Here is a 22,237-nt window from a genome sequence, read left to right as displayed (position 1 = left end):
TCGCTCATTTTGACATTCGTACCAAATTGGGAATTGGTACTTTACCCCTTCCCAATTTGCGGGGATGTTAAAGCATATAAGCCAAAGTCGAAAACAAGTGCTGGGGATCAAGAGCCGAGCTTGAATGGAAACAAGGAAGATGAAGTAAAGAAGTTCAAATTAAAGTCAAAGATAGATACTGATGTACGGGAGTTAAGTTCTGGTGCAAACAGGGAAGTAAGACAAGGCGACTGCTGGCTTGGGAAGTGCAAGTAACAAATGCTGGTGCTAATGATTCGATCAAGGATGGAAACGATAAACTCAACTCTACTTGCGAGGATAAAGAAAAGAAGAACAAAGAAAGCATGAGTTACATCAACAACACGTGCTCATTGAATAATAGATATTCAGTTTTAAGTCAAAACTGAATATTTTCCATGTTCTGTTATTTTCCTCCTTCTGTTTTCATTTCTGTTAAAACAGTTGTACAAGCTTTGTTTCTCGCATATAAATACGGAATGTACAAAGAACGAATACAAGAAGAACTTTATAAAAGTTTACTCTCTCGCTCTCTCTCTTTTTTCAGAAGAGCAAGAGAACCTAATACAGAAGCTCAAGATCATTTCCTATTGAGTCTTCATCTTTGTCAAGCTTGTTTCTTCATCTTCTCTGTTTCTCCTTCCTGTTCGTGTATTCTTCACAGTTTCTCTTTTAAAGTCTCTCTCCACTTCGTCTTCCTTCCACACACTGCCATGGAAAACAAAGAGAAGCTCCATGTCGCGATGTTCCCATGGCTCGCTTACGGCCACCTCATGCCCTTCCTCGAGGTCGCCACCTTCTTAGCTCGAAAGGGTCATCGCATCTCCTTCATCTCCACCCCGAAAAACCTCCAAAAGCTCCCCGCGAACCTCCCTTCCTCGATAACCCTCGTTGAGCTTCCTTGCCTCGCGTCCATGGCCTCCCGACTCTGCCGAGTCGACCTCCGAGCTGCTGCAAAACATGGTCCCTTACCTTAAGAAGGCATACGACATGCTCGAGCCAGCTGTTGCCGAGTTCCTTGTGAACTCGGACGTCAACTGGGTGATCCAAGACTTCATGTCTTTCTGGTTACCCCAAAAGGCGAGACAACTCGGTGTTAAATCGGTGTTCTTCAGCATATTCAACGCCAGCATCCTCGCCTTCATTGGCCCGCCATCTCTTCTGATTGACAATCAAGCCCGAGCCAAGACGGCAGAGGACTTGACGGTCGTTCCCCAGTGGGTTACTTACCCAACTAAAATCGCGTTTAGGCTTCATGAGGTGCTCAACGAAGAGGATTTCGTGGACCCTAAATCTAACATGTCGGTTTTCGAAAGGTTTGGCAGGTCGATACAGGGATGCGATATCGTGGCCATAAGGACCTGTAGCGAGTTCGAGGCCGAGCCGTTGAGTCTACTCAAGAAGTTTTACGCAAGACCCGTGGTTCCGATGGGGCTTTTGTCACCCCAGAATAAAAGCCGCCACGAAGGAGACGGGAGATGGAGCGAGCTCAAGCAATGGTTGGATGGTAAGGAAGGGAAGTCAGTGTTCTACGTCGCCCTTGGCACCGAGGTGGCTTTGAGTCAAGAGTTAATGCACGAGCTGGCACGTGGGATTGAAAAGTCAGGTTTGCCCTTCGTCTGGGTGATAAGCCGAAAGGCTGGCCCCAGCAGTATCCCTTCTGGGTTTGAAAGCCGGGTCTCAGGTCGAGGCCTCGTCTGGGTGGGCTGGGCTCCTCAACTCGACATCCTGGCCCACCCGTCGATTGGCGGGTTCTTGACGCACTGCGGGTGGAGCTCGGTCATAGAGGCACTCGGGCAAGGCCGGGCACTGATCCTATTTTCTGGGGGGAGCTCCGACCAAGGGCTGATGGCGAGGCTAATGGACGAGAGGCGGGTTGGGTCGGAAGTGCCAAGGGACAGCCGGGATGGGTCGTTCACGAGTGACTCGGTCGCCGAGACGATAAAGTGGGTCATGGTAGAGCCAGAGGGAGAGGAAGTGAGGGCGAACGCATGGGCCATGCGGGAGATATTTGGTAACGTGGAGTCGCAATTGAAATATTTGGAGGAGTTCGCTCGAGCACTTGAAAAGGGTAGAGAAGAAGATGAAGGGGGAGAGACGATGAACAGTGACACGTTGCATTTCCAAAATGCCTAATGCCCAAAGCACCACTCCCCAGCATTTGGCTTTCAGCATTGAGAATGCCCACATTTGGCAAATGAGTATTCAAAAACACTTGCCAAACACAAAAAAATTTCCCCAAGGGGCTTTGAGGGCTCAAAGCCCCTTGGGAAAACCCAACCAAACGGGGCCGAATCTCTAGACTAGGCATTCTCAAACTATTATTCTAAAGAAATGTGGGAGAATGGGTTCATTACACTACTATGAACCCAACCATGAGTTTTTTTTTTTTTTTTTTTTCCTAGCAAATGTTGTGGCTCACTTGATCAGATTAAGTCAATTGCATTATGCGACCAATTGCAGAATTTTTTTTTGTCTAGGAAGTGTTGCATAGGCTCACTGCATTAGATCAAGCCGATTGCACTATGTGACAAGTTACATAATTTGATCAATATTTTCCTAAAAAATAAAAGATCATTATTATCGAGCAGAAATATTAGTCAGTTGAAAATGTTTGTATCATCATAACTATTCATGCCTAAACATTTTCTATTGCCAACAGAGATATTTCTCGTCAATCCATCTTCTTCAACAACGCGAAGATTTTTTTTAAGGTAGGAAAATATTACAATTAATGCACTATCGATGATTTGTATAAACTACCGATAAAAATGATAATGTAGAAATCCTACTGAAATTATCTCCTTCATGAAATTCACCAAAGGCATAGATGCAAGAGTGATGTTAATATATAAATTTTAGCAATCCAATCATTCATTTATCGCATAAAAAATTAAGGATTAATTTTTAACCACTAAACAAAAATATGAGAATTAAGTTGCATAGCATATATTTTTAAGAGCATTTATTTTTTATTATTGTATTTGCATTGGGCCGGGATGGATGAGTTTTAATAAATGGTTCTCATTTTTAATTTGGCAAGTTGGACTAAGCCCACGGAGAAAATAAATTGGCCCAAGCCTATTATTCTTCGATGGTTGAAAATTGACTTACGGGAAGTGATGAGTTAGAAGATTAGTATATTTGGAAAAAGAATCACATCGTTCTTTCAATATCCATTCTAGAGAATAGAAGAAAAATTTGCCCAACGAAAAGAAACCAAAAAGAAAAAGAAAAGATATGGCGTTGAGTCTTTCAAGATTAAACATTCGTTGGGCAAAGTCGATCGCCGGGTTCTTGGCACGTCGTCGCGTTGGAGCTTGGTTGTAGATGTCATAATTATGCTTAATGGATCAACGAAAGCCAATAAATTAAGATACGTCTTTTCTGTTCACGTATCTATTGAATTCATAAATTTCCTAAACTTTTATGTTCACGTATCTATTGAATTTATGAATTTCCTAGATTCATGTATTTATTGAGTTCACGAATCTCTTAAATTCACGTGTCTCTGGATTCATGAATCTCTTGGATTCACGTATCTCTTGATTCATGAATTTCGTGGATACATGCGTCTATTTAATTCATGTATCTCTTCTTTACATGAACTAAAAATCTCTATAAATAGATGGGAGCATAGAACTTCAATAGAGTTTTTGGGTTTTTTGGTTTTCCCAATTCGATTCTTAAAGAGCTTTGGTATCATTTTCTACTCTTTTGATTTTTCTAGGTACGCTGGTTCAATTGAACGGTTCGACTGAGCCTTGTTTGCATAGTGCTAATCCAAACAGGTTTGATGTATTATATCTTGGGAGGCATAGTTCGTGAATCTACGGAGCACCATTGGCAGGAATTAATCGCCTTATGGAGATTCGGATATCCATACCTCACCTTCAATTTTATGTTTTATCTTATTTTCTTCTTCTCCAAGATTTGTAAAATGAAGAATATTATAAAGTTGCTATCATCTTCTTTACATTGCTGTTCTGATTATAACAAACAATTTGGTTTCTCTGGATTGATTTCCAACAATTTTAAGGCGATTAGATCACTCATTGTTTGTTGTTCTTGTCAAATTATTGAGATGATTGAAAACAATTAAGTGCCCTTCAATGTCCCGAATGTTTCAAGAGACATTCCTATGGTTGATTCGACATTTTCTATGGAAGATGTTCAACCCTCAGGGTTTGAATTTGTAGCAGCCAATGCTACGGGCCCTTGGGCCAACACCAATTTTGGTGGTGTGGGTACAAGTCATACGACTGGTTTGCGTGGGGCTTTTTTTTCAGAATAGTACAAGCCAAATGGCTTTTGGCTCCGTTTTTAGGGGATAGTTCAACAAAATTTGCCTACTGTGATGGCAACACCTCTAGTTACAACTAATGAGAAACCGGAGAAATTCACCAGAGTGGGCTTTAAACAATGGCAACATAAGATGTTCTTCTATCTGACTATGCTAAATCTGACGAAGTATTTATCGGAGGTGTGCCTTGTAATTAGTCTAGATGAGCACGATGTCATGACGCTCGGTGCATTGGAGGCTTGGAAGCATGGAGATTTCTTATGCCGAAATTACATCCTTAACTGTTTAGTGAATTTTCTTTATAATGTTTATTGTAATATTGAATCTCGCTAAACAGTTATAGGAGTCCTTAGAGAAGAAATACAACACCGAGGATGCTGGCACTAAGAAATTTGTGGTTGTCAAATTCTTGGACTACAAGATGGTGGATTCTAAATCTGTCATGAGTCAGATTCAAGAATTACAACTAATTCTAAGTGACATCTCTGCTGAGGGAATGATACTTAGTGAATCATTCCAAGTGGTGGCTATGATTGAGAAACTGCCTTCGAGTTGATCAGACTTCAAAAATTATTTGAAGCACAAACGGAAAGAGATGAGTCTTGAAGATCTCATTATGTGCCTTAGAATCAAGGAGGACAATAGAAGGAGTGCTAACCCTTCTTCTGAGCTAAAGGCCAACGTTGTGCAATCTTCCAAATCCAAGCAAGATAGAAAAATGAAGATGTTTTTTCAAAGAAAAGGCAAGCAGAAGGAACAGTTCCAGAAATTTCAAGGGACGTGTTTTATATGCAACAAGCCTGGCCATCGTGCTAAGGATTGCAAGAACTGCCCAAAAAAAGTCAAAAACGATGGTGCAGCCCAGCAACTAAATTTTGACAGAACATGACAATATTAAGAGATTGTCTGTTGTGGTAATATTTGAAGCATCTCTAGTGTCGAACACTAATGGTCGGTGGCTAGACACATGTGCCACAAATCACATCTGTGCAGATAAACACATGTTCTCATCTTATGAGAAGGCTGAAGAAGATGAAAAGCTTTATAGGGCTAACTCTGCATCAGCAAAGATTGTTAAAAGAGGAAAGGTGATCCTGAAGTTTACATCTGGTAAGGAGGTTGCCCTGCTGAATGTGCTGCATGTACTAGAGATTCGGAAAAACCTAAACTCTGGCCCCATACTTGTTAAGAAAGGTTTCAAAATTGTATTTGAATCTGACAAGTTTGTACTTTCGAAAAGAGGGATGTATGTCGGAAAATGGTACTTGTGTAATGACCTGTTTAAAGCCAATGTGGCTGTCATTTGTTGACACCTAATGTAAACTCATCTCTTAGAAATAGAAGATAATCTTTAATTATAGAGGGAAATCTCGAAAAAAAAAATTGAATTCAAAAAAATTCAACACATGTGATTTTGGAGCAACTTTTTTGTTGAAGAAGTTGAGTGAATATTGGGAAATCTTCAACAACTTCGAGTCTTTCCTCTATAAAAAAAGAAGGCGATGTTTCGGAACCAAGGGAGGGCTGAAGAAATTAGCGAAAAGTGTTTGTGTGTTTTCATGGTGAGAGAATTTGGCAAACTATGGTGAGGTTTAATGGGGACTTTTGGGATGAGTCTTCGAAGTATTCACACAAGGGGATAGAGTTTTTGTGAGAGAAAAGTCAAAAAAGGTGAGAGTGGGGGAGGGTTCGACAGAGAGTGAAAGAGACAGGTGAGAGAGAGTGTCAGGTGATAGAAAAATTTAAAAAAAGGGGAGGAAAGAATAAAACTGTTCTTCTTCCTCGCCGGTTCGTCCGTTGCAGCGCCCACCTCCCGCGCTACTCTGCCTCCGACGTGCCTTTCGCCAACGACGCCCACGGCCCGACGCCGATCCAGGCGATTCCCCCTTTGAGCACCGCAACCAAGCAACACCACTTGACCGACTACAAGAACACCAGAATTCGGTGCCTCGCTTGAGCACCGACGCCCGTCTCCACTCAGCCGACGCCGCACCTGAATCCTCGCCCGCGACGCCCATCGCCGGTGGTCCGAGCTACTGCGCGCCCGACGCCCGCAGCGCACCTCACCGCTCCACTCGCCATCCACCGACGCTCGCCGTGCCACCGCTTGCCTTCACCGGAGTCCCAACGCCGACCTGAAGCTTCGCCGAGCCGCAACCCGCTCCGCTCACGCCACGCCCGCGCCCGACGCTGCTCCTCCTCGCTCGCCGCCGCACACCCGAATAGAGCCACCCGCTTTGCCTCCCCGTTTTTGTTGCAAGTCCAGGTTATCACCCGAGCCTCGCCGGAGTTCTCATGAACAGCCCCTGTTTCGAGCGGCGACCCATTACCGAACCACCATCGCAGCTCGGCCACCACTGCTTCTTCGACATTCCTCAAGTTAATCGTGAGGTAGACTAGGTAGATTTTTAGATTAAGTTTATTTTGAGTATTTGGACTCATAGTTTTCTTTTTATTCTAACTTGATTTGTTTTGATTTATTATCATTACCCGATTTAGGAAATTGGTCATATTAAGTCATGATAATCAAAAATATTGAGCCGCGAGACGTCGGTTAGATTTTTTATTGTTTCGACTTTTTATGGCAAAATTCATGAATTGCTTTGCATCATTGATTCATATTAAAATAATATGCCATTGATTTACATGGATGGATTTTTTTCTTTTCACTTTGGCATGTCATCGTTATTTGCTCATCATATATCATGAATTATAGAACTTAGGTATTTAAGTCCACACATATCTCATGTTTAAAGCAACGCATTTTAATTTTTAAGATTCATATAGAATTAGGATAATTTTCCTTTAATAAAATCAAAACAAAAATAAAAAATAAAAAATGTTATTTAGGTTATATAGATTTCATAATGTGCACACCACACGTTGCGCTTTAGTTAGTGGGTCATAGGCTAATGTTTTAATATTCCTGTGTGTAGTTGTTTTTAATAATAAAAAAAAAAGGCCAAAGATTGGTATTGCATCATTATATTGTCAAAAAAGAAAATACAAAAGTCATTTATTTGTTTAGTTAATAGGTTAGTTTATAATTAATCCCATTTCATATCATCATTGTTAGTGCAGGTTGCATATGTGTAATAAAAAAAAATCATTAGAAAATCATAAAAAGAACATGCATATGGAATTACCACGTCATACATCCCATATCATATAGCACATGCATATTTAGGGTTATGTAAATTAGATTGCATACATATAGTGATAGTTCAAGTTATGACACATGAATTGCATCTCACATATCATTAAAGTCAAATTCATGCATGTCAAATCTAAATTAAGTTTACATTTAATTAATATTAAAAAAATGAGAAAAATAAAAAATTAGATATCATGTTTAGGGCATGTATTTTGATTAGCATTTTTGTAAGTTTTTCTTTAGAGAGTGGACCTTAATCAAGTTGTAGTTTATAATTTCTTACAATTTATCACTTCGGTTTATTGAATGTTATTTCATTGATTGTGCACCTGCATGACCATCCTTAGCATGTTAGTAGCTTAGGTTAAAATTAATCAAGACTGCCTGCAAAATATTTTTGAAATTAAAATGACAAAGTACCGAAAGGGCGTTAGATTTTTTTGGCGTAACCATGTCCTTGGACCTATTGAATCTCTGGTTCGCAAAAGTAAAATATTCTCCCATATTTTACTTGGGTTTCTAACCAAACCTAATTGGTTAGTGGCGGCTCTAAATTGAGTATAATTGCATGATTAAATGGGTTAATTCATTAGTATCAAGTCGCGATTGGTAGGACTTAGGAGGGTCCGCGCCAAGTCTTCAGACTTAGTAATCCATTAGCTTTCTTTAAGTAATTCACCCTTGAGGAGGTCGCGACAGCTTGACGATTCCACTAAGGAGAGTTAAAACTCATAGTGGACATAGGCCTGTTTCTTTTTTTTCTTTTTTTTTAAATATTTTGTTTGACAGCATGGAAACAAGGTACGCTCCTAACATAAAGTGTTAAATATTTTTACAGAAATGAGGTATAAGGGGAGGAGTGCTTGTTGACTCTTTGTTTTGTAGGAAGGTGTTGGGATTGAATGTTTTTCTTATATATTGAAGTGTTGCTTGCATTATAAATTGTTGTTTATGATTTTCAAATTTTTTTAGCACTACACATTGCACACACAACCTGCCGTCGGACCTGGACCACATTTAAGGATTCTACGATGGTGTTGAGAAATGAATCAACCTTGAACGCGAGACCGCAATGTAAAGGTTACCTTTCTCAACCCCGAAAATTTTTCTCGGTGTCAAAACGTTTATCCTTGTTCGCAAAACTACGCGACCATGGGATTTTCTTTTGACTGAGCCATAGTTAAGAGGACCTGACATTTATACTCAAGACTGTGACTAGTCGGCCCATCCTCTTAGCTCTAACTTGCTAAGCCTTGTAGTTTAGGTGTTAAGCCTCACATCTCATGCGCCTGTCAATGTGGTTGCCATTTTTTTTTTTATGAAGTAAGTATTCTTACCTTATAATATGCAATTTATTTACTTTATTGCACTTTCTTTTGGTCCATGACAAAAGGTCGATCGTGAGTTTTAATCTATATACAATGGGGAGATCCAATGTTCAATTCATTCCAACTCCCAAGATTGAGCTCAGAGGGCAAATTAAGTAAAGAAGGTCAGGATTATGTGGAGTCGATACTGGGACGGCTCATCCCCCTTTTGGATATTGGAGTCCATAGTGGTGTTTTGCAAACTATATCACACTTTTGGTGTCTCGAGACGGCTACATTTATTTTTGGTAAAAATGAGCTAACTCCAACACTGGAAGAGTATAGCGTTATCATAGGAATGCCCATTGAGACTGAACTTGTTAGGCCACCTCTTGGTATGGAGCGCACATCGATTTTATCTCAATTTCTAAGAATTAAAACTGATGAGGTTAAGAAAGTTTTGAAAGCTAATTGTAACGCATGCCCATTCTCCTTTTTGGCTGATCATTTTTTAAATCAATCTTCAATGCGCCAAAGGGTAGGATATTCATCTTAGCATTCTTTGGATTTATAATCTTTCCTCATCGACAAAATGCCATTAATCCTTCAATGGCACGGGTGGTCAGACAAGCATGCGCTGGCATGAACTTTATAAACATGATTTTGGCTGAGACATTTTTGTCCATCAACCGTTTTAAACAAAATGGAGAAAAAATCATGAATGCCTCTCCTAAACTTTTACAAATTTGGTTTCTTTCTCACATGAAGGAGTTTGGTCATTTCATGATGTTGACACCTAAATTTCGTTTTTAATTAATTAGGTTTTTTTTTTTTTTTTTTACATTTATTTGTCTTTTCGGATAGTAAATAATAATAAACAAAACAAAAGCAAAGCAAAAGCCCAGCCCATCTTTTTCTCCTTCTCTTCTCCCTCCGCGTGGCGCCTATGGCCCATTTTCCTTCACCCCCCGGCCCGGCCCCTTTCTCTCTTCTTCTTCCTCCTTCCCTTTCCTTCGCCGCTGCAACTCACGCGCGCAAGGGAGGCCAACGCGCGAAGGACGGCCTACGGCCGAGGAGTGTAGGCCGACGTTGGCCGAAGGGGATAAGATCGCAAGCGCCATTAATGGTGAGCGAGCTTCGCTGGAAAGCTCGATGGGACACCGGTTCAGCCGAGCGGAACCGGTGGGCAAGCCGAAGGCCGGCGACCGAGCCCCTCTGTCAACCGGAGTTCCTTCGCCTATAAATAGGTGGCCGCAAGCATCGTCGGAGGGCGTGGCGAGCTCGGAGATCCTTCACTGAGAGACATCGGGAAGGGTTGAAGGGCAAGCGCAGGAGAGAGCTCGAGTCGCGAGCTCGGCCCACCTTCCACCGAGAGACTTCGGGAAGGCGGGCGGTAAGCGACCTCGAGAAGGTCGATCCGCCGGTGGAGGCTCGGATCCGCCCGAGTGAGAGAAGATTGAGGCCGAGGGTAGGGTTTCGCGAGATCTGCGCCTCGGATCTGGTCTTTTTGCAGCTTTGCCGTTGCCGCGGACGCTATGCCACCGCCGTTCGCCCGACCGAGATCCCAACGCCATCCGCTGCTACTGTCCCCCTCGAGCTGCCTCTCCTCCGAAGCTCAAAGAGCGAGCCCGAGCCCGAGAGAGAGAGCCCCAATCAAATCGACGGAGCCCAAGCCTCGTTGACGCCGTCGTCGTCCACCACGGTCGCCGCCATCGCCCTCGCCGCGGCCGCCACCGTCGCAGATCAACTCCTGTCGTCGCCGTCATCGCCTCCGTTTGAGAAAAGGTAAAAACCGTCGCCGCCATCCCTGCCGCCCATCGCACCCCCATTACCGTCGGCGTCGCTGTCGTCGTGGTTCCCATCGTCTTCGTCGTCGCCGCCGTAGTCGCCGTCACCGCTAAGCACCTCGGTTCCCCCCTCGGCGCCGGGATTCGCAAACCCTAGGGTTTGCGATTTTTCCGGGTCGCCGAGTCGGATCCAGGTCTCAAATTCGGGTAGGGTTTCGCGAGATTCGAGGGGCGGCGGGAGTCGGGTCACGATTCGAATCCGGTCGAGTAGGGTTCGCAGGGAGCGGGTTGCGGAGCGGGTCAATGGATCCAGTCGTCGGGCCGGGCCGAAGCGTCCCCAAACGCCCGCCACGGCGTCGTTTTGAAAAAAAAAAAAAAAAAAAAAAAAAAAAGTCAGGCCGTCTCGCATTTTGGGCCGACCGGGTCGGACCCAAGCAGCGGATCCAAACCGGGTTGGCTTTTTTATATTATATTATGTAATATTTTAATAAAAAGAAAAAATCAAAAATAATTTATTTATAAAAAAATATTAAAAATATTTTAATTTCTAGAAAACCGAAAAATGTTTTAATTTCCAAAAAAAAATCGAAAAAAATATTAAAAAATATTTATTTTTCGAAAAATCAAAAATATCAAAAATATTTCATTTTTTCCAAAAATGCCAAAAATCCAAAAAAAGCCAAAAATTCATGAAAAAGCCAAAAATTCAGAAAAAACCAAAAAAGACTTGTATTTTTCCAAAAAAATACCAAAAATCCCTTTGTGTCCAAAAATTAGAAAATGACTCAAAAAATGTTTTTCCTCCCAAAATGCATGGAAAACCCTCGAACATCCAAAAAACCTCAGGGTTTAAACAAGATTACGTACTGAAAGGGCATTAGTGATTTAACTAGTGTAATTTCTCTGGTTGCGCAGGAGTGAGTATTTCTCCCGATACTTCACTTGGGTTTCTAATCAACCCACCCCAAATCGATTGGTGGCGACTCCAATTTAAAATTTGATTTACAGGTTAAAAACTCAAACTATTAAAGTCGTGAATTGGTGGACTTGGGAGAGTCCGGGCATAATTAATTTCAGCCGAGCCATTAGCCTCCTTAGGCGCCCGTACCCAATTGCGGACGCCGAAAAAAAAGAGGTTGCGACACATGCATCAAGGTGAAATTGATGATTCTAGTTACCCAATAAAGAGATTTTCAATCTTAGAGAAAAATTTTACTAGAAAATCATTTTTCTATTGGGTGACTTTTCTTAAAGATCCAGATCTCATGAGCTTCCTATGGTATGCTAAATGGTTCCATGTTAGCGTGGCTCGTTTCTCTTACAAGACAGATAATCCAATTCCACTTATGGGAATTATTGGTGTAACATCTTTCTATCCTTATAGAGCGGCCCGCCAAAAGATCGAGTACTCCAAGATATCCCACCTCCTCTCCGAGTGGATCTGTTTCAAGCTCGCTTCGTGCGCAAGGATCACAAATACCTCAATGAGATCGAGCGTCTTGAAAATGCATGGAAGGAATGCCATCCGGAAAAAATAGTGGTGCCTAGAAGATTGAAAGGAAAAGAGAGGGTTTTTCATGCCTCGGATTATTATATCCACCATCATGAGATCCCTCAAGCTCTACTTCCCGTGATACCTGAAGTGACCATGAAGCCCACTCGTAAAGCACAAATTGAACGTCTTGAAGAAACGGTGGAAAGGAAGGAGGCTCGAATCTCTAAGTTGGTTTGGCAGAACAAGAGGCTTCAAAATACTGTGATCTCCCAATTGTATATGGAAAAGAGTCGCTAGATTTAGGAGTTTAGTTCTGGCTTTAAGGTGTTATTTCAATTTCTTAGATTGATGTTTTAGGAATTTAATTTCCTAGGGAGTTATTTTAACGTTTTAAGTTGATGTTTTTGGAATTTGATTTCACTTAATAAAATAAACGAGTGACCGTTGTCATGGATCAATCTCATTTGTTATCATGCTTACTGTATTTTTTTACATTGATAGGTAACAACATGGCTCACCCAAGATTGCCAATCCGTACTCGTTCTAGGGCAACAATGGCTGATAACACCGAACAAATGCGTGTTGCTGAACAAGCTCACGTCGCTGCCCTCAAATTAGAGCTTCTTTATTAGATCAAGTAAATTAATTTTTCCAAAATTCATCGGATTCACCTCAAGTTCCACTAAAGACCTATTTAGTAATTATTCTATTTATGAGGATAATTTCTACTCAAATTTTTTTATTCTATTTCTAGGATAAGTTTTTGAGTATTTGAAATTCTTTAGTAATTATAAATTTTTATTTTCAAAATAAAAATGCGTTTATACAATTCTCAATTTTTTTGTAACCTAGAATTTTTTTAATTTTTTTAATAATTTTATTATATTTTCTCAATTTTTTTCTTTTCTTTTTTTCCTCCTCTTCTTCTTCCTTTAGCTTATCTCCAGCCAAACTGGAATCAATTACCTCGCTAGCCTCAAGGGAGCCCGACCACCGCGTTGCGGAGGAGGAATAAGAAAAAGAAAAGAATAAAAGAAATGGAAGAAAATAAAGAAAATTACTTGATTCTTGAATTGTATCTAAGAATAAAGAAGCAACTTTTTTTTTCTTGATTCTATTCTAAATTTATTCCGAAAAACAAAAAAATTAACTGACATTAACAAACAAATTTTTGTTTCTTTTTGTTCGAGTAACAAAAGAATAGAAATAGTCACTGCTTGGCCGATTATCAAACAGGGGCCTAAAATTTTTAACAAAATTATACAAATTTATGCACTATATAATATTAGTTATATCCACCATTCATTCATAAAATCCAAATGCTTAGGAATGAAAAAACTCTAAATTCACTCTATTTGACTTAGATAGTTTATCTAAACAGAAATATAACACTCAATTTATATTAATGATATTCCCTCCTCAATTGGAAAGTAAAGTACCTAAATCTTTTCAGCTGGTCATAAATTGTTTCTTAATAGTTTATCTCGTGTGATATTTGTTTTGGTACATCAAAAGTTTAACAGAATAAGAAGTTACTTCTCTCCCTTGAATCATCTAAGTCAATGCACATGAAGAGAAGATATGAAATCTCAAAGATAATTATTAGCTACCTTGGCTGCAGCCACCTCTACTTTTGACTTTACTAATATTGCATAAATCACATATCGTTATTAATTCAACTCCTTTCTTGCCTTAAAAAAATTCAAATATTGGCATGTTGGATTATGTATATAGTTTTTTTTCCATGAAACAAATACCGAAAAATCCAGAAAATGTTTTTCAGAAAAACCTTTTTCACAAAACGAATGGAGTCTTTAGTCTCATGTAATAAGTTATAAACATCTAAACGCAAGTTAATTTATGCCAATATTAATTAGAATTTTAAAGCACCATGCGTAGTTCTTTTATATATATATATATATGAAGAGTGAGCTCATTCTCCATTGCATTCGAATTCACTCGCTAGTCACATCACCACCACACACGTCAAATGAAAAAGTAGTGTTCACAGCCACTGCCATGGAAAACGAAGAGAAGAAGCTTCACGTACCGATGTTCCCATGGCTTGCTTACGGCCACCTCATGCCCTTCCTCGATGTCGCCACCTTCTATCTGGAGAAGCTCCTCCTCAGATCATGTTAGCTTAGTTGGGAGCACATGGGATATGGGGCCGTGTGCGTTCCCCGCGTACGGAAAAGACAAGATAATCGTGTGGTTTGAAATTAAATAAATGACTTCGTACAATAAGTAGATATTTCACTATGGTTATCCATTTATACATTCATCCTATAAAGTTTTGTGTATTTCCCTCTAGTTGGTTAGCGCTAAAAAACTATAAGACAAATCGTGGAATAGCCCTTCGGACGGTTCAAAATACTAGTTTTTAGTAAAAATTAGAAAAATGATCGAGTGGTAGTCTTTAATTTACTTTGAGAAAAACAATCTATTTTAGATTAAAAAATCAAATAATAAATAATAAATTGATATGGAGCCCACTCCTTTAAAAATTTGTGGCTCATAACTAACTATTATTCTTACAATAACCAAAAATTGTTATATTAACAAAGCCCTAAAAACTAAAAGACGAAAAGTAAGAAGTCACTTCTGCCATGACTTGCTATCAATAAAAAAGTAAAGCCGTGAAAATAAGAAATTCAATTTTAGTGTTACTGACTCCCTCACACTCTTAGCATATTATGGATCAATTACTATGTATAATCCTGGAGATGAGTAAAGCTAAAAGAGATTGGCTAGCTCAACACTTTTTGTGCTACCGTAAGAATAAAATTATTTGAAATTTGATTTTTTGTGGTGCAGAATAAACTGTTATTTTCACAGTAAATTAAAAACCGTTACCAATCACTTCTCAAGCTAAAACTTGATGTTCTTTCTTGCCAAGATGATAAGGGACTGATTATGTCCTGATTTTAATGAAAAATCAATTGCGCAGTTTCCTCAAACTTGGCCAGGTAGTGGAATGGGGCAATTAAGTTTGCCCTCTGTTCAGGTGAGTAGGGCAGAAGGCTTGCTCCGGCATGATCTCTTTTGGGTCCGGAAGTCTGGGTGTCGATCAGCGGGTTCTTGGCACATCGTCGCGTTGGAGCTTGGTTGTAGAGGCACCCAGGGAGGGCCAGGCGCCGATCTTGTTTACTATGGGAGCTCAGACCAACGGTTGATGGCGAGACTGATGGATGAGATGCGGGTCGAATAAGAGGTGCTAACGGATGAATGAGAGGGGCCACTCACTAGTGACTTGGTAGCCGGTACGATTAGGGGGGTCAGAGGAGCGGAGGACGAGTGCATGGGCCGTGAGGGAGATACTTGGCAACATGAAGTTGCAATTCGAGTATGTGGATGAGCACACTCAGGGCACTTGAAAGGGGCAGAGCCTTGAGTCATTGAACTTGTGGTCCTAGAATGGGGCCAAACTCATTTGAGACGCCATCCTCGATTATTATTGCCATTAAGGGGCAACACCGGGTCCTATCAATTAGATATGGGCCGTGTATGACAAAAACAAACTAATCTAATCATGCATTGAAGAACAGGATTCAAGTATGAATTAGAATCGTGTGTGGAAAACATGACGTAAAATAAATCTAACCCCCACCCATTATTCAAGTTTGCATGCAATAGAAACGCGCGGAGGTTCAATGGCTATTATGGGCGCACTCTACTAACACAATCCCATCATGTATTTATGGTATATTTTCCAAACATAAGGTTTGACGTAGACCTTGTTGTGCCCTTAACTGCCTTCCATCGAGGCGATTTCTAAATGGATAATTGTTATTGAAAAGGCACAAATGTGGAAACCGTTCGACTCAAATATCTAAAGACCAAGGCATTCTCGAACTACTTGTGTTAGTACATCAATCGATTTTCCTAGGGAGGTGAGTTCTTATTTTAAGACATTCAAGTTATCGCAAAATGAACCATTTTTTACGGTCACTCAAGACTTAAACTCCATTCGTTTTATTAAAAATATAGTATTTTTGGAAATTATTTTTTTGGAAGTCATTTTTCAGAAAAATGACAATATTTTCTAATATTCGGTTGAAACTTGAAAATGAACTAGGAAAATATTTTTCACTACTTGGTATGAAAAATTTGATTTGATTTTCCTCCGTGTATTCCTTTAGATAATTTTTCTTTATTTTAGAAAGAAAAATCAAAATTTTAATTTTCTTAACTTATTTTTTTTCCTTTTATTTTTCTTTACCTCCTTCTTCTTGGACCAATCGCCAACCCCTTCGGTTAGTTGCCAACCATGCTGACACTCGATGATCGGCCAAAGGTGAGCTTGAGTACTCAAGCCTCACCAGAGGCTCACGCTCTCTAATCTGGCAAGCAACCAGCTCAAGCTAGCCTATGGTTGGTTGCTGACGGTCATAGTGTTCGGCAACAGGTTGAAACAGAAGGGAAAAAAAAAAAACAAAGAAAGAAGAGGGAGCCAGCAGAAGTGTGAGATAAGAGAGAGTGAGTGTGGAAAATGTTTTCCGATTGAAAATGTTTTCCCTACTCGAAAAGTGGAAAATGTTTTTCCTATCTTATAAATCTTTTTTCATTAATAGAAAATAATTTTCCTGATCAATTCATTTTCCGTGAAATAAATATCAAAAAATCTAGAAAATATTTTTTTAGAAGTAGGTTTCGGCTAAATAAATGGGAGCCTAAGACTTTGCTTTCTTCTTTGCGTATAACAAACATTCGCTCTTACGTTACAATGCCATTTCCTTGCAAAAAAATCGCACGTGTAGCGAAGGAGACTAATCTCATTCTCTCCCGGCACGTGCGCCGAGTAGAGGCACGTGCGCGTTCCATCGCCAGCTGGTTTCTCTTTTAAAATTTCTCTCTCCACTTCGACTTCCTTCCACAAACCACCATGGAAAAAGAGAAGCTCCACGTTGCGATGTTCCCATGGCTCGCTTACGGCCACCTCATGCCCTTCCTCGAGGTCGCCACCTTCTTAGCTCGAAAGGGTCATCGCATCTCCTTCATCTCCACCTTGAAAACCCTCCAGAACCTCCCCAGAACCTCCCTCCCTCGATAACCCTCGTTGAGCTTCCTTGCCTCGGGTCCATGGCCTCCCCGACTCTGCCGAGTCGACCTCCGAGCTGCCGCATAACATGTTCCCTTACCTTAAGAAGGCATACGACATGCTCGAGCCAGCTGTTGCCGAGTTCCTTGTGAACTCGGACGTCAACTGGGTGATCCAAGACGTCATGTCTTTCTGGTTACCCCAAAAGGCGAGACAACTCGGTGTTAAATCGGCGTTCTTCAGCATATTCAGCGCTACCAGCCTCGCCTTCATTGGCCCGCCATCTCTTCTGATTGACGGTCAGGCCCGAGCCAAGACGGCAGAGGACTTGACGGTCGTTCCCCAGTGGGTTACTTACCCAACTAAAGTCGCGTTCAGGCTTCATGAGGTGATGAACGAAGAGGATTTCGTGGACTCTAACTCTAACATGTCAGTTTTCGAAAGGTTAGGCAGGTCGATACAGGGCTGCGATATCGTGGCCATAAGGACCTGTAGCGAGTTCGAGGCCGAGCCGTTGAGTCTACTCAAGAAGTTTTACACAAGACCCGTGGTTCCGACGGGGCTTTTGCCGCCCCAGAATAAAAGCCGCCACGAAGGAGACGGGAGATGGAGCGAGCTCAAGCAATGGTTGGATGATAAGGAAGAGAAGTCAGTATTCTACGTCGCCCTCGGCACCGAGGTGGCTTTGAGTCAAGAGTTCATGCACGAGCTGGCATGTGGGATTGAAAAGTCAGGTTTGCCCTTCGTCTGGGTGATAAGCCGAAAGGCTGGCCCCAGCAGTATCCCTTCTGGGTTCGAAAGCCGGGTCTCGGGTCGAGGCCTCGTCTGGGTGGGCTGGGCTCCTCAGCTCGACATCCTGGCCCACCCATCGGTCGGCGGGTTCTTGACGCACTGCGGGTGGAGCTCGGTCATAGAGGCACTCGGGCAAGGCCGGGCACTGATCCTATTTTCTGGGGGGAGCTCCGACCAAGGGCTGATGGCAAGGCTAATGGACGAGAGGCGGGTCGGGTCGGAAGTGCCAAGGGACGGCCGGGACGGGTCGTTCACGAGTGACTCGGTAGCGGAGACGATAAGGTGGGTCATGGTAGAGCCAGAGGGAGAGGAAGTGAGGGCGAACGCATGGGCCATGCGGGAGATATTTGGTAACGTGGAGTCGCAATTGAAATATTTGGAGGAGTTCGCTCGAGCACTTGAAAAGGGTAGAGCCTGAAGCTGAGGAACTTGTCAACCTACAAGTTGGGTGTGTGATTATTTGTACTACGTTGGCATCATGCATGCATGTGGCCAAACACGTATCAATCGTGGATCCAGCAATGATATATGGCATCAGTTTTAGTATACTAATTTCGTTTTCTAGCGCAAGCGTTACATCAAGATCATTATCAAGAGAATGGCTGGATCTGAAGACTTAGAAAAATCCACGTTCCCGGAATGTGAGTTTTTTTTTCGTTCCCTTCTTCTTTTCTTTCTCCAGAAAAAATGACATGTAGGAGAGTGAGTTCATCGCACCGCTACAAACGCAATCATAAGTTCTTTCTTGATCAAATGTTTTACGGGCTCATTCATTTAGATTCGACTTGTTTTGTTTTGCAACAAATCATATGATTTGGAAATAATTTTCTTTAAAAAAATCACAATTTAGAAAATATTTCTGTAGAATAAAATCGTTTCTGTCGCTCGGAAAAATTAATCAATGAAATATGTTTGCATGAAGACACGGTTTCGTCCACAGGGTGGGCGCCCCGATCCCCGAGATTCCTCCGACTCAGAATAAATTGGGACGCAATGTTAGCAATGGCACGTAAAAGCAAGCACCATTTTCTTGGGCCTCCTAATCAGCCCGTCGCTTATTAAGCCCATTTCACAGAACAGCTTACTCGGTACAAAGGTCAATCGGCCTTTCACTGTCCTTCTCTCTCTCTCTCTCTCTCTCTCTCTCTCTGTCTCTCTATATATATATATATATATATATATATACACAGCAAGACAAGCGCGCCTACTGGGGCCGAAATGAGCAACACAGGTGGCGGCTACTGGGGTGCTCCACCGGCAATGACTGCAGTGGTAATTGCAGTGGCCGTGAAAGGTGACGACTTGGGCAGCTTCGATGGAGGAAGAGGAAACAGCCGCGTCGTCCACTGGGCCGTCCAGAGTCTCGTGCCTAAATCCAATGGGTTCATCTTGGTCCACGTGTGCCCGGAGTCACTTCAATCCCCGTTCCAGAAAACGTTTTCCGGGCCCATGTCCCTCTCCTATGGGCCTTATGTTGTTTGGACAGGAATTCTCATAGCCGTAAGACTCTTGTGATGTTGATTGACCAAGTCAACGCGATCAGTTCGACTCCATGCTGTGTTCCTTGGAGGTGGAGATCGTACACCCCTGGCGGAACTGAACGAGAATGTGGTGGCGATGAACGGGGAGGAAACGGAAAGTGAAGTTTTGAGCAGGTGTTTGCTCCGTTTAAGACTTGCATACAGAGCATCGCCAGAACAAACTCCTCATCGGCGTACCAACAAAATCCCAGCATTGGAACGATTAATGAGCAGACGAATAAATCGCGCAATGACAGGATAAACGGTATGAATCTTGCTAGGATCAAACTCGACACATAAACAGTTCGTCGAGAGTCTAAAATGATAATGAAACTGTGAACTCGCTCTTGCAGACTTGCAGCAAATCAAATTCCCACCGTTTTAAATAAGCTTGAAAGAACCTGACGAATTATGGGGATCATTTGACCAAAAAAAGAAAAACAAGGAAAAGAAAAGAAAAGAATTCTGGGGATCCAGTGTTATTTATTTTTGTGATCCCACATTTCTTAGACCCACATTTTCTCTTAAGGTTGCGACTATTCGACATGAAGTTTTCCACGCTTCGTACCCTTTCGTGACAACCGCCCGTCTTGATGGGAGACGATGTATAAATAGGAACGTACGTTCATTTCGACGGGTGATGACAAGGTCTAACTCAAACTCTCTCATTCTCTCATACACCATCAGTCGATGCAGTGAATTGGGTAGTAGAGTGTCACCAATTTTGTTTGATTTCGGGTTTTCGACGAACGCGAATAAGAACAATGGCTGGAGGTTTGTCTTCGATTGATCCCGCCGCATATGAATTATTTTGTCTTACATTTGGTATCAGAGCATGTTAGTGCCTCTGCCTTGTTTTCTCGAATTTTTGGTGTATTTTCAGGCATTTTTGAATATGAACAAGAACTCGGATTTTGATGCCAACAGAGAAACTCCCAAATTCCGGGCAAATTCCGACGACCCACTCCTTGATTTCAGACCCGCACAGTCGCACCGCCATAAGGAACGTTAGCCATGAGTTATTTCGGCATATCGGTATTCGCCGGAGGCTAATCGGGCAACGGAAGTCGCGGTGGTTGAAGGAATTGTGTTTTGGGAAATTTTCGTCTCATTTTGGGGCCAATTTTTGCTCATTTTCGCCGAAACTTGGACCCGTGTGATCGTGCCGGCATGCTCTTCAAAACCCATTATTTATTTTTGTCTGAAATGGGCTGCCGGAGAAGAAACGGCCAGTGAAACCGCGGCGGAATGGCGAAAACGGCGAAGAAAACGCTTCTGTTCGCGAGGAAGAAGGCGCGTGGAGCCCACGCGCGCGCTGCGGTTGCAGGCGCGTGGAATCCACGCGCGTGGCAACCGTTACGCGCATGGGATCCACGTGCCTACGCGTTGAACCGCGCGCGTGCAGACCACGCGCTTGCCGCGGGAACGGGCGCGTGCCAGGCACGCGCCTGACGTCTCCTCCGCGCGTCTCTTTTTACGATTTTGCCTCAAATTTTTAAATTTTTGCAATCATGCCCTTGGCCAATTTATTTATTTACTGTTCTGCCCTTGATGTATTTATTTATTATGTCATTTCATGCATTTTTATGAATATTTTATGCATGAAATTAAATGTCCAATGGTCCATATATTTAATTAATTAGGGAGTGACCACATCATCTTTAATTAATTAAATTATATATTAAAAGCCTCCGGATCATATTTAGAATTGGACATTAATTGTAATTAATTATATTAATATGATGAATTTTATCCCACAGAATTTTCATTATATTAATATGATTAATTATGATGAAATATCATATTATTTTTCTTAATTTACCTATAGGGATTAAGAAAATGCATATAATATGGTAGTTTCTTCATGAAGTAATTATGAATCTATTTAAATTAAAAACTTAGCCCACAGTAGTTTTTATGTTATGTGATTCATATTGTGACATGTTTACATTGGTAAAACATGATTTATTTATATTTGTCTCAAATTTTGTGACATAAGCATGATTATTTGATATGCAATTTCGCAACCTGTGAATTTCTTTGAATTTAAGTTTGATGTTCTTATACTGAATGGTGAGAACTATAAAGTTTGGAATGAGTCAGTTTTTCTTCAATTGGGGTGGATGGACATTGACTATGCTAGGAAAGACGAACCACCTGCTCCTACTGATTTGAGCACTCCAGCTGAGATAGCTCTTTATAACCAATGGGAGCTGTCCAACCGCGTTTGTGCCATGTTTATAAGAGCTAAGATATCTCCTAGTATTCGTGGTTCGGTTGCTCAGCATGGCAATGCTAAGGCTTTATTGGAGGCCATAGATGCGCAGTTTGAATGTTTTGAGAAGGCGCATGCCATGACCCTGATTATGAAGTTTTCATCATTGAAGCTCACTAGTGTTAGAGGTGTGCGTGAGCACATCATGCAAATGAGGAACATTGCAGCTCAGCTTAAGAACCTTGAGGTTGAGATATCTAAATCTTTCCTTGTGTATTATATTCTGAACACTTTCCCACAACAGTATGCTCCTTTCAAAATCTCTTATAACACACATAAGAATAAATTGTCTATTAATGAACTCATGACCATGTGTGTTCAAGAGGAAGAAAGACTGGTTATGGAATTGGGAGAAAGTGCTCATTTGGCAACACAAGGAAAGAATAAGGGCCATGGCAAGTATAAGGGAAAAGGTAAAATACCTCCCCAAGCTGACACTAAGAAAGAATCCAAATGCTTCTTTTGTAAACAGAAAGGGCATGTAAGGAAGGATTGTGTCAAATTTAAGGCCTGGCTCGAGAAGAAAGGTAATCCAATCTCTTGTG

General features: G+C 41.6%; 1 protein-coding gene across 1 annotated transcript; it reads left to right on the top strand.

Annotated features, from left to right (window-relative positions):
• The first annotated feature begins 964 nt into the window (after positions 1–964).
• On the top strand, positions 965–18,522 carry LOC120291427 (UDP-glycosyltransferase 91C1-like). Its single transcript, XM_039308768.1, has 2 exons — positions 965–2,089; positions 18,305–18,522. The coding sequence occupies exons 1-2, from the start codon at positions 979–981 to the stop codon at positions 18,313–18,315; spliced, it is 1,122 nt and encodes a 373-aa protein (XP_039164702.1). The 5' UTR covers positions 965–978; the 3' UTR covers positions 18,316–18,522.
• The last annotated feature ends 3,715 nt before the right edge of the window (positions 18,523–22,237 follow it).

This window comes from Eucalyptus grandis, chromosome 3 (assembly GCF_016545825.1).
Source record: "Eucalyptus grandis isolate ANBG69807.140 chromosome 3, ASM1654582v1, whole genome shotgun sequence".
Lineage (NCBI taxonomy): Eukaryota > Viridiplantae > Streptophyta > Magnoliopsida > Myrtales > Myrtaceae > Eucalyptus > Eucalyptus grandis.
The sequence above is the reverse complement of the archived record's forward strand: the minus strand, read 5'-3'. Positions and strand labels throughout refer to the sequence as shown.